The sequence below is a fragment of the Physella acuta genome, unplaced genomic scaffold (assembly GCF_028476545.2).
Source record: "Physella acuta isolate Inbredline_101_S28 unplaced genomic scaffold, ASM2847654v3 ptg001408l, whole genome shotgun sequence".
Lineage (NCBI taxonomy): Eukaryota > Metazoa > Mollusca > Gastropoda > Physidae > Physella > Physella acuta.
The window spans coordinates 39,094-57,047 of NW_026732923.1; the positions used below are offsets into that span (position 1 = coordinate 39,094).

Sequence of the window (17,954 nt, forward strand, 5' to 3'; positions counted from 1 at the left end):
ACATTTGCATTTTCCGTTTCAGGTTGGTTTTTAATTTTTATTTTTTCTTTATATTTAGACGTTTTGTATTAGATTTATGTATAAGTAAACCATCTTAAATGAATGAAAGCAGGCTACAAGTAAGAAAGAAATATTACTATTGTAAATCTGTATCAGTCCTCACAAGCCGGTGATGAAAACTGTAATACTAAAGCGAACACACAATTGACGCTATAAATTACGTGTCTGAGGCGAAAGAAAAAAAACTAAGAAAAAAAAAATTCTTTCAAAAAAACAACTTTCTTTAAAAAATCGTTTTAATAACATGCTTTAATATAATAATGCACCAAAAGGAGGAAATAAATTATAGACTACTATTTAAATAACTATTTACGCCATTTTCGATTTCTCAACAAAAAAAAAAAAACGCATGTGAATTTGTAAAGTATTAATAAAATCCCGCACATTTTATTTGGCTTCAGATTTTCTTCCATGCATCTCTTCTGGGGGGCAACACTCGGTAGTGAACGATAAAATAAAAAACGAACAATAAACACTCGCTATTCTATTAGAATATTTAGTCACGCCCTATTTCAATGTACTTCATATTAACGTGTCCATCCCAAATTGAAACATTCAACTTCATGGTGGAGATCACAAAGAAACTAAAAGAGCTAAATGTAAAACTGAACGGAAAGGAAAACCCAGTCTATGCCTTGTTTGAAGAAAATGATTGTTTCGGAAAAATAAAATTACTTAATTTTGTTGAAGACATGGAGAGCAGTTAATTACTTTATTTCGAAAAATCTGTAAAAAATATCATAATAAAACCAACGCTACTATTAACATGAATCACTTCAGCATTACTATAAACAAAATGAAGGATGGGTTCACTGAGAGATTTGAGCAGTTCAAAAGAAAAGCAAGTACTCTGACGTTCATAGTAGATTCTCTCAACACAAAAACAAATGAGATTAACCAAACAAAACTACAAATTAGACATTCATTCGTGTTAGTTGATTACTTCAAATATTCGATCGATTTTTCGTAATATTTTTATCATTGGCATTTTATATTCTTGATTTGGTTTTTAAACAAGTTTATTTACATTTATAATCAAATTCTGAATGTATAAAATTGCATATATATGAAGCAAAAAGACAACATCAATTTGAGATTGTAATTTTATTTTGGATAAAACGATAGCATCATATCTAACACTGTTTGAAATTTCGCCGATCAACCATTTACACTGTCAAATCCAATAGGTCGTGATCAACTTGATCGTCGTCAATTTGGTGGTCGTTACTTTGGTGGTCGTTACTTTGGTGGTCGTTACTTTTTTGGTCGTTACTTTTTTGGTCATAACTTTGGTGGTCATCACTGTGGTGGTCGTCAATTTGGTGGTCGTCAATTTGGTGGTCGGCACTTTGGTGGTCGGCACTTTGGTGGTCGTCAATTTGGTGGTCGGCAATTTGGTGGTCGTCAATTTGGTGGTCGTCAATTTGGTGGTCGTCAATTTGGTGGTCGCCACTTTGGTGGTCGTCAATTTGGTGGTCGTCAATTTGGTTGTCGTCAATTTGGTGGTCGTCAATTTGGTGGTCGTCAATTTGGTGGTCGGCACTTTGGTGGTCGTCAATTTGGTGGTCGTCACTTTGGTGGTCGTCAATTTGGTGGTCGGCACTTTGGTGGTCGTACTTTGGTGGCCGTCAATTTGGTGGTCGTCAATTTGGTGGTCGTCACTTTGGTGGTCATCACTTTGGTGGTCGTACTTTGGTGGTCGGCACTTTGGTAGTCGGCACTTTGGTGGCCGTCAATTTGGTGGTCATCAATTTGGTGGTCGGCACTTTGGTGGTCGTCACTTTGGTGGCCGTCAATTTGGTGGTCATCAATTTGGTGGTCGGCACTTTGGTGGTCGTCACTTTGGTGGCCGTCAATTTGGTGGTCATCAATTTGGTACGTTAATTTGGTGGTCGGCACTTTGGTGGTCGTTACTTTTTTGGTCATAACTTTGGTGGTCATCACTGTGGTGGTCGTCAATTTGGTGGTCGTCAATTTGGTGGTCGGCTTTTTGGTGGTCGGCACTTTGGTGGTCGTCAATTTGGTCGGCGTCAGTTTTTTCGTCGGTCACTTGACATTCGCCAACTAGGCAGTGATCATTGCGCTAATCCATCAAAAGTGGCCAGGTATAAGATAAAAGCCGTGTTTTATAATTATTTCACCTGCTTTATCGAACAAGATACCAATGCAATCAACAACATGCAGGAGTTTGAATGTATCAACAGTCAACTGTTCACTAAAACATAACACATAGGGATGGTATCAATGGTAATGTGCAATATGGCGACCAAAGTTTTATTTTTATCTTTCTAAGGGCTAGGTGTACGTCTGATAAAAGCTTTACCAGAAAATCTTTTTCAATGTGTCGTTGATGCTGACTGGGGTGATGTGAGACATTGGATTGCAGTGAGTACACAAGTAGCAGTGTGTACAGAAATAGCAGCGTGTACAGAAGTAGCAGTGTGTACAGAAATAGCAGTGTGTACAGAAGTAGCAGTGTGTACAGAAATAGCAATGTGTACAGAAATAGCAGTGTGTACAGAAATAGCAGTGTGTACAGAAGTAGCAGTGTGTACAGAAATAGCAGTGTGTACAGAAATAGCAGTGTGTACAGAAGTAGCAGTGTGTACAGAAATAGCAGTGTGTACAGAAATAGCAGTGTGTACAGAAGTAGCAGTGTGTACAGAAGTAGCAGTCTGTACATACTTTTTAAAGTTAGTTGAGTACACTTTTCAGGCTGCTTCATTGTATTTTAAACTATTAAAACTTTGAATCTAAAAATTTTCTGTTGTTATCTGTTAGCCACACCGTCATATTCACTACATTGGTAAGCAACATGATTTAGACTGGACAGGTCAGTGCAATATTTTATGCCATTTTAAATACTTATAAGAAGTAATTAGGATAGCGAAATATAAAAATTGGATTCAACATTTTTCTCTCCATCTTCTGTAGGTTACACCAAGCTTTTCGGCTCTTACAAGATGAGCCGGAAAAGAATTTCAGATTACTTTAATGGTGACTATTTTAAACTCTTTAAGGTGAACTAAGTATTGTTAAGATAGATGGAGTAGAGTTTATCATGGTGCGTGCTGTGACTTGACGGACAAAAATGCGACATCATAGATCTCTAATGATGTCAACCTAGCAGAATTTCTTACATCGCATTTGATACTCAACACATCTGAAAACGAATATTAAGTTACGAAATTTCCAATAGTATAATTCAATAACCAGCTGAGTTTGCTGCTCATGAAGCTCAAAGTTTAGCAACGGTTCTCTAATTATACACAAATTCATTTTTTCAAGACAGCAAACGCAGAATGAGCTATATATATATATATATATATATATATATATATATATATATATATATATATATATATATATATATATATATATATATTTATATACACACACATATATATATATATATATATATATATATATATATATATATATATATATATATATATATATATATATATATATATATATATATAATAATAGTTTCGCTGTCTCTCTATCTATCTATCTGTCTGACAAGAACGCTCTAGAGAAAACACAAGGAATTTAAAAACCTGCACAGTAATTCGAAAAACGAAATATGACGTCGACACATTTAGCGTAGAGTAGAACATAATCTCAAAACAGAGAGTGCACACAGTAATGTAATGACGTCATTGAAACATTGAAAAAAAGGAAATGTTGTCTAATCTAAATGGTTTGCGTGAAGAGTTTCTTGCATACAATTCTTCGGGTAGGGGCGAAGCCCCACCCCCGCGTAAGAACGTCTGAGGGGGGTGGGGGTGGGGGGGGGGGGGTTGAGTGGGGGGGTGGTTTTAATTTAGACTTTTTCCTCCCCGGAGAGGGGTGGGGGTACTTGAAATTTTCGGGGGCGGGGGTAGAATTTTCGGGGAGGGGCGGACACTGGAAAAAGTATATAATTATATTTCGTTGAATGGGACGGTAGACATGTTTTTTTAGGGGGGGGGGGTTGTGGGTGGGGGGTGGGGGGGAGGGGGGGGGGGTGTGTGGGGGGGATGGGGGGTGAGTGGGGGGGGGGGTGGTTTTAATTTAGACTTTTTCCTCCCCGGAGAGGGGTGGGGGTACTTGAAATTTTCGGGGGCGGGGGTAGAATTTTCGGGGAGGGGGCGGACACTGGAAAAAGTATATAATTATATTTTGTTGAATGGGACGGTAGACATGCTTTTTTTTTTGGGGGGGGGGGGTGGGGGTGGGGGGGGGGGTGGGGGTGGGGGGGGTGGTGTGTGTGTGGGGGGGGGGGGTGGGGGTGAGTGGGGGGTGGTTTTAATTTAGACTTTTTCCTCCCCGGAGAGGGGTGAGGGTACTTGAAATTTTCGGGGGCGGGTGTAGAATTTTCGGGGAGGGGGCGGACACTGGAAAAAGTATATAATTATATTTCGTTGAATGGGACGGTAGACATGTTTTTTTTTTGGGGGGGGGGTGGGGGTGGGGGGTGGTGTGTGTGTGGGGTGGTGTGTGTAGGGGTGGGGGTGGGGGGGGGGGGTGGTGTGTGGGGGGGTGGTGTGTGGGGGGGGGTGGGGGGTTGGGGTGGTGTGGGTGGGGGTGTGGGTGGGGGTGGGGGTGGTGTGTGTGGGGGGGGGTGGTTTTTGTTTAGAGAAAAGAGACAGCGCTATCAACCTAGCGCCCGGTGTATCCTTCCTCAACGGGCCATTTTTCTCGTATATATATATATATATATATATATATATATATATATATATATATATATATATATATATATATATATATATATATATATATATATGGTTCTAAATTGTTCTAAACCTTTTTGGGGTACCGAACCCCACCAGTTTTAAAGGCGCATTTATTGCACCCGTTTTATTAATAATCGTCCCATCCGCTCCGACGAAATCCTGTCGAGAGTTATAGGAGTCGGGTGTGTGTGTCGGCCTCCACCGAACCACTGAGACTGATTCACTGAACCCCTGGGGTTCGATCGAACCTTTTATTAATTTTCAAGTTAGAAAGACGATGTTTACTTTTAATAACGGTTGACATGATACAATAATCGAAACCTACTTTGCTTTATCAAAATATTTTCTACCCCCCCCCCACCCCGGGCATATCCATCAGGCACACACGAGGTTCTGGAGCTAGAAGACGAGGAAGAGCATGAAGCCAGCCTACACAAGAGCTACAAGGACTGCAAGAAAAACCCTGGCCACGTCAACTTCATACCTGTCAAGGAGTTCACCGCCAAGCACCTTCCGGCGCGTTACCAAGACGACGACCTTCTTGAACTCGTACGGCGTCTGTCTGACATGACGGTCCAGATCACTGTCAAGTACACCAGTCTAGACAGACCGCAGTTTGTTGCCGGCTCCACGGCTCCGTATCCGTGTTACGCCAGCCGAGGCCGGAAGGCGATAAGAACCGGAAGTGGGTGGGTGGATGGGATGACCAAGTACATTGACATCGACAACAGGCTCTGTGAGTGCGAGGTTTGTCTGAAGACGAATGAACAGTCAAGGAGTGGGGGGAGATCGATGTACTCACGGCTAAGGAGTGGGGGGAGATCGACGTACTCACGGCCAAGGAGTGGGGGGAGATAGACGTACTCACGGCCAAGGAGTGGGGGGAGATCGACGTACTCACGGCTAAGGAGTGGGGGGAGATAGACGTACTCACGGCTAAGGAGTGGGGGGAGATCGACGTACTCACGGCCAAGGAGTGGGGGGAGATCGACGTACTCACGGCCAAGGAGTGGGGGGAGATAGACGTACTCACGGCCAAGGAGTGGGGGGGAGATCGACGTACTCACGGCTAAGGAGTGGGGGGAGATAGACGTACTCACGGTCAAGGAGTGGGGGGAGATCGACGTACTCACGGCTAAGGAGTGGGGGGAGATAGACGTACTCACGGCCAAGGAGTGGGGGGGAGATCGACGTACTCACGGCTAAGGAGTGGGGGGAGATAGACGTACTCACGGCTAAGGAGTGGGGGGAGATAGACGTACTCACGGCTAAGCATGTGGTGTATGACGACAGTGAAGCGAAGAGGTCGACGTGCAGGCTGTGGTTTGATGACGACAGGAGCCCGGGGGTGCGGCTGGCGGGGTGGGGGGTGAGCACGGCGCGGTCTGACGTGCTGGATGACAGACGTCCGATGCATTACGTCACGCATGACCTGGCCCTATTAGACAAAATCGACGGAATGTTCTGGAACTTGTTCGATATTTGTGCCAAGATCAAGAAAAAATATGAGAGTTCTATGTTCAGGGAGAAGTTTACAGTCATCGTGTCTCACCCCCACGGGTGTTCTAAACAGGTGTCCGTGGGGACGTGGGAGCATCGGGACACGGTGAGGGAGGGGTGGACCAGGTACACGTACGAGTCGTGCACCTGCCCGGGGAGCAGCGGCGCCTGGGTCTACATCCTGGGGGGTGGGCGGCCAGGTCATCCACACAGTGGGAGCAAGGATGGGCGGAACTACAGCGGAACGTGGGACGAGGCTTATCCCAGGGGATCTGGTGACGAGGCTGACCAGAGGGGATCTGGTGACGAAGCTGAACCCAGGGGATCTGATGAGGAGTCTGGAAGCTCTGACGACTGGTCTACATGCTCTGATGACGAATACAATAGTTCCAGTGACCAGTCTGGAAGTTCAAGAGTCGAGTCCAATAGGTCAAGTGTCAAGTCTGGAAGGTCTGGTGACAAGTCTGGAAGGTCAAGGGCGGAGTCTAAAAGGTCAAGTGTCAAGTCTGGAAGGTCAAGTGTCAAGTCCTACAAGTCAAGTGATACAAGAAAGTCTCGTTTCCAAACTGGAAGGTCACGGATTGAGTCTGAAAGGTCAAGTGATCTGTTTAGAAGGTCTATTGTCCAATCTGAAATATCAAGGGTGGAGTCTGAAAGATCAAGTGTCAAGTCTGGATGGTCAAGTGTCCAATCTGAGAGGTCAAGGGTGGAGTCTGGAAAGTCAAGGTTCCAGTCTGGATGGTCAAGTGTACAGTGTGAAAGGTCAAAGGTCCCGCCTGAAAGCTCAAGTGTCCGTTCTCGATGGTCAAGTTTGGGAAATTCTAGTGGCAAGCCTAAGCCTGGCAGTAATTGGGACAAAAGATAAAAACTCGGAGCAGCTTTGGTCTCGTAGTTTAAACGGTGCCAGACATCTAATCTTTTGACTGTTGCCAAGGTAACGCCACTTGACAGTTGTTAGAAAACATCAGGAGGGTGTTGAAACATGCTGTATTTAAACTGACTAAAATTGAAAATTGCTTTTATCATTGTCTCTTGAGAAAATGTTTCCAGATTATTTTTTTTATTTTTTTTAGGGCCATATATTTTTATAATTTAAACTCAAAATTGTGAAAAGATCGTATGAGTGTTAAAAGTTGTAGGCCTATATTGTAAGTACAATCACAATGATTTATTATTACTGGTGGTTTTTATTGTATGTGTTTACTTTTGATTTAATAAAACTTTCTAATTTTTCACATCATGAAATTATTCTAATTTTATTTAATAAATTGAGTAATTTTTAATTTAAAAAGTATGCTATAGTAAGAAGACACAAGGATTTCAATAAATTCCTATGAAATATTTTTTTGTGTGTAGTGTAGTCGCTAAAAATGTGTCTACCTTCTAAAAATTCCAGTTTTCATAGGCAGTACATTATCAAATTTTTAAAATACACAACATACTGTAATTTAACACTGACTACACTAATTATTTAATTAATTTTGCTAGCACGAGTCAACAATGATTAATAAAACCACAGCAAGTCTATTCAGTGAAATCAAACAAAAACCGTTCGCACAAAGGACGTTCTATTATTCAAATTAAACGCGGCTGAAAAAAATGAAATTTTAATCATAAAGCAACCATTGTAAACAAGTGTGAAGTATCGGTGATAATTTAAAAATAATTGCACACAGCCAACAAACGAACTACACAGATAATTGCTGTTATTGGGTTTTCATCTGTTTAATTACATCCACGCAAAAAATGTAATTTCCATATGTAATTATAACGATAATTTGAAACAAACAAGATCCAGGAGGAGATGAATTTCGTTTCTAACCCGTTGAAAGAGCGAAAATATCAATAGCACATTACCAGAGAGTTTGCGTACGGAGTAATCAGCTCAATAACACTGAACCAAGGTATATTTTCAGACTTTCAAAACACCTGAATTTGTTTCCAGAGTTTTTGTTTTAAAGCTTTACTTGTATTTTTATCTCCTATACCGACTTGCACAATTTCACCAATAGTAATTGATCATTTGACCAAGGTGGACAACTGCGAATATCTTGACTGCCATGGAATCTTCCACACAACAACAGACCAACACTACGTCCTTCCATAACATGGCAGGAAGTTCTAGGTTAATAAATCCTGCAGTTCTTGACTTCTTCATGACCTTTAACCTTCTGATATGCGGGGAGGTAATCGGTCTGATGGGTATTGCAGGAAACATCGTGAACATAATTGTGTTTGTGAAACAAGGTTTGACGGACAGTGTCAATGTCACGCTGACCGCGCTGGCTGTAAGTGACCTTGGGGCGTTACTGACCTTGCAAGTGACCAACCTGATGATCAACCCCTGGTTCCTGGCAGCAGACGTGCCCTTCCTCCCCCTGGAGGTCATACGCCTAATCTCCTTCTACCCCCACAACTACTTCATCCGTGTGTGCGGGGGCGTCACGGCCTACGCCGCCCTCGAGAGATGCGCATGCGTGGTGGCGCCGTTAAAAGTGAAGCAAATCTTCACGGCTAAACTGGCATTGTTTGTCAACATTGGTATCTTCTGTATCCTGGTGTTCAACGTCATGCCCGCCTTCGCTTATTCCTACTTAGACTGGCAGTTCATCCCACGGTTAAACGTGTCCAAACTAACCGTGACGTTCAGACCCAACTCCAACAAAGTTTTCAGCGTGTCCTACCTCATCACCGACCTGTTTGTACCGTATTTCACTTTCTCAATTCTCATCATCTGCACTAGTGTCATCTGTTTTAAACTCAAAAGCAAAGCAATATGGCGGAAATCTGTTTCCGGTGTGAAAACAACTTCCGGTGAAAAAGTGCCGAGTAAGGAGAAAAAAACCGTCGTGATGTTGACGACGGTGTCGGTGATTTTCGTCGTGTGTCTGATCCCGCAGTCGGCCATCTTGACGGCGGTGGCGTTGTACCAGGAACTAGCCGGACACGGGGCGTACTTCGAGGTGGCGCTGCTATGCTACATTGTGTCCTTCCTGTTTGAGACGGTCAACTCTAGCGTCAACTGTCTGGTGTACTTCAAGATGAGTTCAAGGTACAGACAAACGCTGCTCGCTATATACACACGTGCCGATAGATTCAAAAGTTTGAGTTAAGGTTTAATTTTAACATGAGTTACAGGCAAACTCTGCTATCTATATACACGCGTCCATCCAAAAGCTAGAGTTAAGGTTTAATTTTAACATGTGCACAAAGTACCATCACTCACTGCTCTCTATATACAAACATGCTGATAGACCCGGAAGTGTGAATTATAGTTACGGTGCAATTTCCTTATAACAGATGCCTGCAAACGTGCCATAAAATGTGCTTCAAAATTGTTCGATCGCCAAAGATGAAAAGGTTTTGCGATTAATTTAAATAGATTTTAATGTAAAATATAAAACTTAAACTTAAAATTGATTGTATAGTGATACATTTTTTAAAGCTTAAGTCAAAATAAAATAGAAGCTTTTGACCTTACAAGGAGCAGGATAAGACTCTCGAGATGCATATATCTGACATGTGGCATAAAGATAAACACTATGCAGTAAATTAAACTCAGTTATTTAGTGTGTGTGAAATGTAATGTGGTAGATTGAAAAACCAATTTTTTTTTTCTAAACTTATAATTGTATAATTTATTGATATAAATAATATTATATTTTTATAAAAGTCGTAACAAGATGTGTACTAAAAAACCACAACGCAAAACTCTAATTTTTCTTGTTGTTTCTTTAATTTTTATGGAAGTGATTATTTGCATGTTATAAAGGAAAAAAAAAACTGGAATTGTCCGATAAGGCCAAAAGAACAACAACAATAGAACCATGCAAGTAGTTGTAAAATTTCACGCAATGTCTCAGTATGTAAGTCTAGAATTGGAATCCGGGATTTGTCAGTAGAATGACCCTGAGTCCACCCAGCTCTGATGAGTACCCGAGTCACGTTAGTGAAATTAAGGGATGCTATGCATAGTGACGACACTATTCCTTCATACAGAGTTTCTCCCAGGCATCTCTTCCGGGGGGGGGGGGAGTCTATCGCCCCCCCCCCCCCTCGAACGTGATGGATTTTATATAATAAGCATACACTTTTACTAGTGTCCGCCCCCCCCCCCCTCCCCGAAAAATGTTGACCGCTCCCCCCCCCCCCCCCCGAAAGTTTCAAGTGCCCCCCCCCCCGGGAGAAAAAAGTCTGGAAGAAACACTGCCTTCATATGCCAAGGTCACAGAAACAGGTGAACTCTACTTCACTTATCCAATGGACCGTTAGGCTCTGAAGGTTATTTTACTTTACTAACATAATGTTTGTAAAAATGAAAATATGAATTCCATGTCAAAAAACAAAATTATCTATCCATTTGTACATTCAATTGAATCCATAAAATATCAGTCCAGTACAACAAACGGAATTACTTTTATAAATGCGTGGCCGACATATTGCTTATGATACAATTACAATGAAATAAGAAACAATTACAATGAAATAAGTAGCTAGTTTTCTCACTTAAACAGTATATATACCAAACAAATATTAATAATCTTTGTGATGAAATGAATTTTTTAGTTCATTAGTCAACTTCGACAATGTTGAAACAAGGAACGAAAAATACAATTTTAAATTTCCCATAGCTTGAAGGAGAGGACGTCAAACCCTGAAATAGAAGCCAGGGGAGGGAACCCTAAGAAACTGTTTGGTGCATGAGTTGCTAACATAACACGTCACCCACGGCGTGGAGAAAAGGAGTTTGGAACTGTTGATATTTTGGGCTGTCATTTTACTTACGCAATTTAGATAAGGCGTTATCTATAGAACGATCGATTTTATTACCCGTGGTCTTAGGTGTTATCTAAAAATCAATAATAACCAGAAATAGGAAATACAAACTACGTTGGCTAGGGCCATTATATATATAAATCTGATAAGTAACAAGAAGCATTATGACAAAATCTTATCACAAGAATCAATCAAATGGTTATAATGTAACGTAGTGCTAGATCGAGAGCAAAGTTCAAAACAAAGGATTGCAAAGGTTTGTAGTAAACAGTTTGGTGTTCAAATAAATAAATAAACTGTATATATATATATATATATATATATATATATATATATATATATATATATATATATATATATATATAATATAAGCGGGCAAGTAGTGTGTCAGTCCTTCCTTCCTTCCTTCCTTCCGTCATCGCTATAGCTTTTGGAACCATAATAGTAAACATCGCGCCATGCTGTGCTTTTCAGTGCACCGCAGTGTCTTATTATAAGTATTAGAGTAGGGTTTGTTTATATAGCGGCATAGAGCTATTTTATAATTGCCACGGTTTTTACTCTTTCGCATAACGTCAAGAAAATATTAAATACACGCAAACTGCTAAAACGTATTAAAAAGATTAATGTCAAATATCATTTTCGTTTAGGTTCCCAGAAAAAGTGGATACATTTTAATAAGATAATAACAGTACGGTAGAAAAATCAAATTAATTTAACTCTTTTCTAATTTTGACAAAGGAGGTAATTTAAAAATACATTAAACTCACGCTAATAAAAAATGTAAATGCAAATATACGTTCGTCATAGAAGGAATTAGTGTTGCAATAATATAATTAGCAAAATGTGAATGCAAATTATTCGGATGTGTAAGAGGAAATTATTGTTAGAAAATTATAATTAGCATGGATTGATAAAAGGCAATCTTTTATTTATTTTATTCACTGAATGTAGGCCCTACTGTTTATTACTTATAATTTTTAATCAACTATTCAGCTCTATTATAGACGCGTCATCACGTTCATTATGTGCGCAATGGTTTTAGTTATGAAACTCTATTGTAATTTTTTTAAATTTTAAGTACTGGAAAAAAATGCGTGAATGGTTAAAGTGAAATATTGTAGGTAAAACACGGATATTTTAAATACTGCCTATTATTTATACTGTTTTCTAATTATTATTCTATCTTTCGGGTTTTATATGAGAGGCGTAGCGAGGGGGGGGGGGGGCATATGTCCCCGGGTGCGACCTTAGGGGGCGCCAAAGTGCATTGGAAAAAATTTGCGAGGGGGGGGGGGGTGGAAATCGAAAGTTTTAGGGCGGGGGGGGGGGGGAAGGGGTGCAAATCGAAAGTTTGAGGGGGTTGCAAATCACCGGAAAGGGCGCGATTTTGGCGCCACGGGCTAGACTGTGAGCAAAATGCCTTTATGATTGCATTTAAATTGTGTTTATGTTATGAGTGTTGTGTTTGTTTTTTCGTTGTTTTTTTTTTGCGTTCGTTTGTGTTGTGTTTAGTTTTGTTCTGTTCCCAAGTTGGTACATTTAAAAAAGATTTACCGTGGCGGAGCACGGGATGCAGCTAGTATATATATATATATATATAATGTGTTTATGTTATTGTTCAATATTGCAACTATATGAATTCCAATGGCCTTTAAATTATATTGTTATAGCCTACCTATTGATGCTTTAATACGCCTTTTATGCTGTGCATGTGTTTTGATTGGCAGTATACCGTTTATATCAATTGGATTCAAATGTTTATTTCCAGAATATTTTTTTGTTCTGGCTCCCCAATTTGTGTCACCACGATACTACGCACATACAATATGAGCCAAAGCGAAATTTCAGATTTATTTGATGGTAAATATTTCTTTAATTAATGGAAAAACTTTAGCAGTTTATTATGACAGGAAAAAACCAGAGAGGTTAGACTTAGGCCAAAATAATATGAAGATGTTTTTTTCTTATTCTGTCCAACGGAGATCATAATAAATAAATATTTGATATAGTTCACATCATTAAGTGTATTAGAGCATTTGTTATAGGTAGCATGTTCTATGAACTTTTTGCCTCTTGCTGCATTTCGTAAAGAACGAGCGTTTTTATATAATTGATGTCATACAATCATTTAAATCATATAATGTCTGGGCTAAATAACGAACACTAGTTGTAACAATATGTAAAGTTCATTAATTTTTACCAGTACCTTTACCTAACTTTGATTTGGTACAATTTATTATTCTATTCATAAATGCTAAAATACAGGCACACACGAGGTTCTAGAGATAGAGGACGAGGAAGAGTTTGAAGCAAGCCTACACAAGAGCTACAAGGACTGCAAGAAAAACCCTGGCCACGTCAACTTCATACCTGTCAAAAATTTCTCCATCGAACACCTTCCAACGCGTTACCAAGACGACGACCTTCTTGAACTTGTACGGCGTCTGTCTGACATGACGGTCCAGATCACTGTCAAGTACACCAGTCTAGACAGACCGCAAGTTGTTGCCGGCTCCACGGCTCCTTATCCGTGTTACGATATCAGAGGCCGGAAGGCGATCAGAGCCGGAAGTGGGTGGCTGGAAGAATTTACCCGCTACACGGATAGGGACAACAGATTTTGCCAGTGTGAGACGTGTCAAACTTCAGGGGCGCCCGTCAAGGAGTGGGGGGAGGTGAATGTGTTCACGGCCCAGCACGTGGTGTTTGATGAAAGCGAGGCCAAGAGGTCGACGTGTAGGCTGTGGTATGACGACGACAAGAGCCCGGGGCTGAGGCTGGGTGGGTGGGAGTACAGTAAGGCCCAGAAAGACGTGACGGATGACAGGGGGGATATGTATTACGTCACACACAACGTGGAGCTGCTGGACTATATTGAAGGAATGTTCTGGAAGCTGTTTGACATTAGTGTTAAGCTAAAGAAAAAATACCTAAACACCAATGAGAAATTAGCTATTATCGTTTCTCATCCGCATGGGTGTGCTAAGCAGGTCTCCGTGGGTCCCTGGTATCATTGTGAGTCGGTGGGGAAAGGGACCAGGTACACGTACGAGACAAGCACCTGCCCGGGGAGCAGCGGCGCCTGGGTCTACATCCTGGGGAGTGGGCGGCCAGGGCATCCCCACAGTGGGTATAAGAGCGGTGGGTTAAACTACAGCGGTGTTTTCTTAAAGCCGGGTGAAAGCAGCAAGTTTGGGCCTGACTTCAGCCCTCTGTATTTCTCAAAGAGCATGAGATCGGATGAGGAGTCCACTTGCAAAACCTCCTAAGTCACTGCTGGGTGATCTCGAGGAAATCGACTTTTAAATTGGTTAACTATTCTTCGGATTTTCGATATTTTACTGTTACAGCATTTATTTTTTTAGTTTCAAATATCAGTAACTTTTTGCTTCTGTCATTGTAACTACTGTCCTGTTTAGCTTTAAGTCAGATGGATATCCGTTGTACGGTGAATAACTCAAGTTGATTTTTCAAGTTCAAAATATAACTTTCTTATATAATTGAAAATGAACAGAAAATGTACATTTATTTTAATTATTCTAAACAAAAATATAATTATTACAATTTTGTATAACAACTGAAGATAACAATTTATTTCATAAATCATTGTTTAATTAATGAAGTTCATACTATTTTTATTCTTAAGTCTTTTTTGATGATTTTTAACTCCCCCACCCATCCCCACCATCACACATCGTCTCACGAAGCCAACCCTCCCCCCTAAAACGACGTCACACCTCAGCCTACGCCTTCCCCCCCCCCCCCCCCCCCACCCTCAAAATTGCAATTGAATTTTTCTTAAAACATCGATATTTTTCCAAAATCTTGTCTGAAGTCTGTCAACATAGAGTATTTTAATCAATGCCTATTACAATTTATCAAAACAGTTTTCTAAAACGCGAAATAACGGCTAAAATTCGTTTTCTAACATTCGTCTTTTTAATAATGTAAAACAATGACATCACACCATCTTATGTTTCATCCATTATCATCAAGGCATGTGGGGCAGGTGACGCAGAGTCTATCTATTTCAATGACCTCGGACAGTGTGATCAGCCGCCTTTGTTTCCCTAACATGAGTCAGGTACCCATCAGAGTTGAGTGGACCACCCCATCCCTTGATGTTAAATGATATTTTGATATCTATATGATTTCCTTACACGACTAATTCGTTGAGGGGCGTAACTTCGAATTTAAATTCAGTTATCTTCCCTTTATATGTTGTTAGCATCTAATGTAATACACACTATAGGATGTTTTTGTTGCTATAAGTAACTCAAACCACACAGCTATTTGACTGCAAGCTTTAAAGTACAACTTGTAACATATGTGTTGTTTATCTGTTGTTAAGAACAGTCTAACCTATTTCAGCGTTATGGTGATTTTTGTTTACTGGGAGGTAACTCCTGGTCTGCTGGAGTTCTCGTCCTTGATAAAGTCTTTAATTTGTCAGTAATTAGCAAGCATACATTACCTGGGGCCTGATGAATTTATATTCATTTTGTGCACAGGTGGAGATCTACAGGTAAGTTGATTTGTTTTCAACTACTGGCTTGTTAGGTTTAAGTTTTCAACTACTGGCTTGTTAGGTTTAAGTTTTCAACTGCTGGATTTGTTAGGTTTTCAACTGCTGGGTTTTTAAGTTTTAGCTTTAGTGTGTTCAACTCTCAACGGTAAGTTTAAAAAAAAAATGTTTTTAATACTGTATCAGTTTAGTTATAAAGTATGTTACTATGTAAAGTATGTGAAGGTAAAGCTAGACTGAGTTATAAAAACATATTTTAACCAGCGAGTTTGGCGCACGGCCAAGAAAACTAAGTTTCTGTGACTGTCAAGAATTGTCTATTGTTTAGTTTGCTTGTGATTTGGTTAGCTGATGATATCTATGCTATTTTTGTTGTTGAGTTGGTTGGCTCGAAGTCATCTTTTTAATTACTGTACTTTTCGAAGTCATCCTAGATGTTTTTAGCTTGAAGCATAATTTAGAATTAGAACTCATCTAAAATATCCACGACTTGTGTGGGGAAATAGAAACACATACACGCCATGACAGTTATTTGAATGAGGCAAAGTCTAATAAATCAGAGGTTCTCAAGCTGAAGTGTCTGTAGAACAGGTTTTAAGAACGATCCCACTTCAATGTTTTCTTTTCCTGTAAAAAAATATTTACATCTGGTAGCGGAAACCATGAATGTTGACAAGAACGGTTCTCAATTTTTAAAATCTTCAATGGGTTCAGTACAGTGTCACCGTCTTCTAACAAATCACAAGTTGGTTGGTAGAACAAAGATAACAAAGGTTTTGTCCAATGTAAATATATTTCCCAACAGAGACCCGCCTATGTAAGACCCAGGTGTTATTGTGTACTGTTACACCTGTGTAATTAATGTTCGGATGTTAATGCTCTGTCTAGGTCATTACACACTTCGTTTTAGCGTGTAACGTTTATTTAATTCAGAACATACAGCTGTCTTTTTTATGGCAATAATGTGTGTGACGCTATAATCATGCTCTTTTTATAGATACACATATATTCAATATGTGCCATTAAGTAATGTGTTAGGCGGTACTATTGTGTTTTCTATAGAAAAACATGTATTCCCAAAAAGGTTATGAATGAAACTGTATAACTGTTATTAAAGATACATGCGTGCTAATGTAGATTATGTGGTATAATTATGTTATTAATAGATAAACATGTATTCCTTTAAAGTGGATATGAACATGGGAAAACTACTATTTATAGATACACATACATTCACCTAGGCCTAAAGGTAATGCGTTGGTCGGTGCAATAGTGTGTTGGCGGTAAAAATTGTGTTTCTATAGCTACACATGTATTCCCCTTAAAAGTTGTGAGTGATGCTCTATAACTTCTATTTATAGCTACACATGTATTCCCCTAAAGTATTTGTGTGCTATGGTATACTTCTGTTTATAGCTACACCTGTATTCCCCTTAAAAGTTGTGAGTGATGCTGTATAACTTCTATTTATAGCTACACATGTATTCCCCTAAAGGTCAAGGCCCAACCATGATACGACTCACACTGCTGTCCTGTCTGCTGTCTTCTCTGTTGGCTGTCAGCAACACAGGTAAATTCTATTTTTATATATAGGTCAGCCGCCGTGTGACAGGTGACACACTTGTCACGTCATATCACACCTATGTGTGGTTCAGGTGTGATTTATAAAAATGTATTTACCTACATTTGGGCAGCTTAACATTGTTGTTTTACTACTAGATCTAGCTTCACATACAACCTAGCTACGGAGTTTCTTCCAGGCATCTCTTCGGGGAAGCCCCCCACCCCCGAAAAAATTCTACCCGCCCCCTCCGAACGAAATGGCATTTATATTTTATATAGAAAATATATACTTTTAACAGTGTCCGCCCCCCCCCCCCCGAAGAAAGTCTACCGCCCCCCCCCCTTCCCGAAAATTTCAAGTGCCCCCCCCCCCCCCCGGAGAAAAAGGTCTGGAAGAAACACTGCCTAGCTACCATATGTTGTTGTTTTACTACTAGATCTAGCTTCACATACAGCCTAGCTACCATATGTTGTTGTTTTACTAGTAGCTTCACATACAACCTAACTACCATCTGTTTGTTTTACTAGTAGCTTCACATACAACCTAGCTACCATATGTTGTTGTTTTACTAGTAGCTTCACATACAACCTAGCTACCATATGTTGTTGTTTTACTAGTAGCTTCACATACAACCTAGCTACCATATGATGTTGTTTTACTACTAGATCTAGCTTCACATACAACCTAGCTACGGAGTTTCTTCCAGGCATCTCTTCGGGGAAGCCCCCCCACCCCCGAAAAAATTCTACCGCCCCCTCCGAACGAAATGGCATTTATATTTTATATAGAAAATATATACTTTTAA

General features: G+C 40.1%; 1 protein-coding gene across 1 annotated transcript; it reads left to right on the forward strand.

Annotated features, from left to right (window-relative positions):
• The first annotated feature begins 2,553 nt into the window (after positions 1-2,553).
• On the forward strand, positions 2,554-5,639 carry LOC131927487 (uncharacterized). The gene is made up of 3 exons (XM_059283156.1): positions 2,554-2,737; positions 2,995-3,057; positions 5,161-5,639. Exons 1-3 carry the CDS (start codon positions 2,554-2,556, stop codon positions 5,637-5,639), a joined length of 726 nt encoding a protein of 241 aa, XP_059139139.1.
• Positions 5,640-17,954: the final 12,315 nt, after the last annotated feature.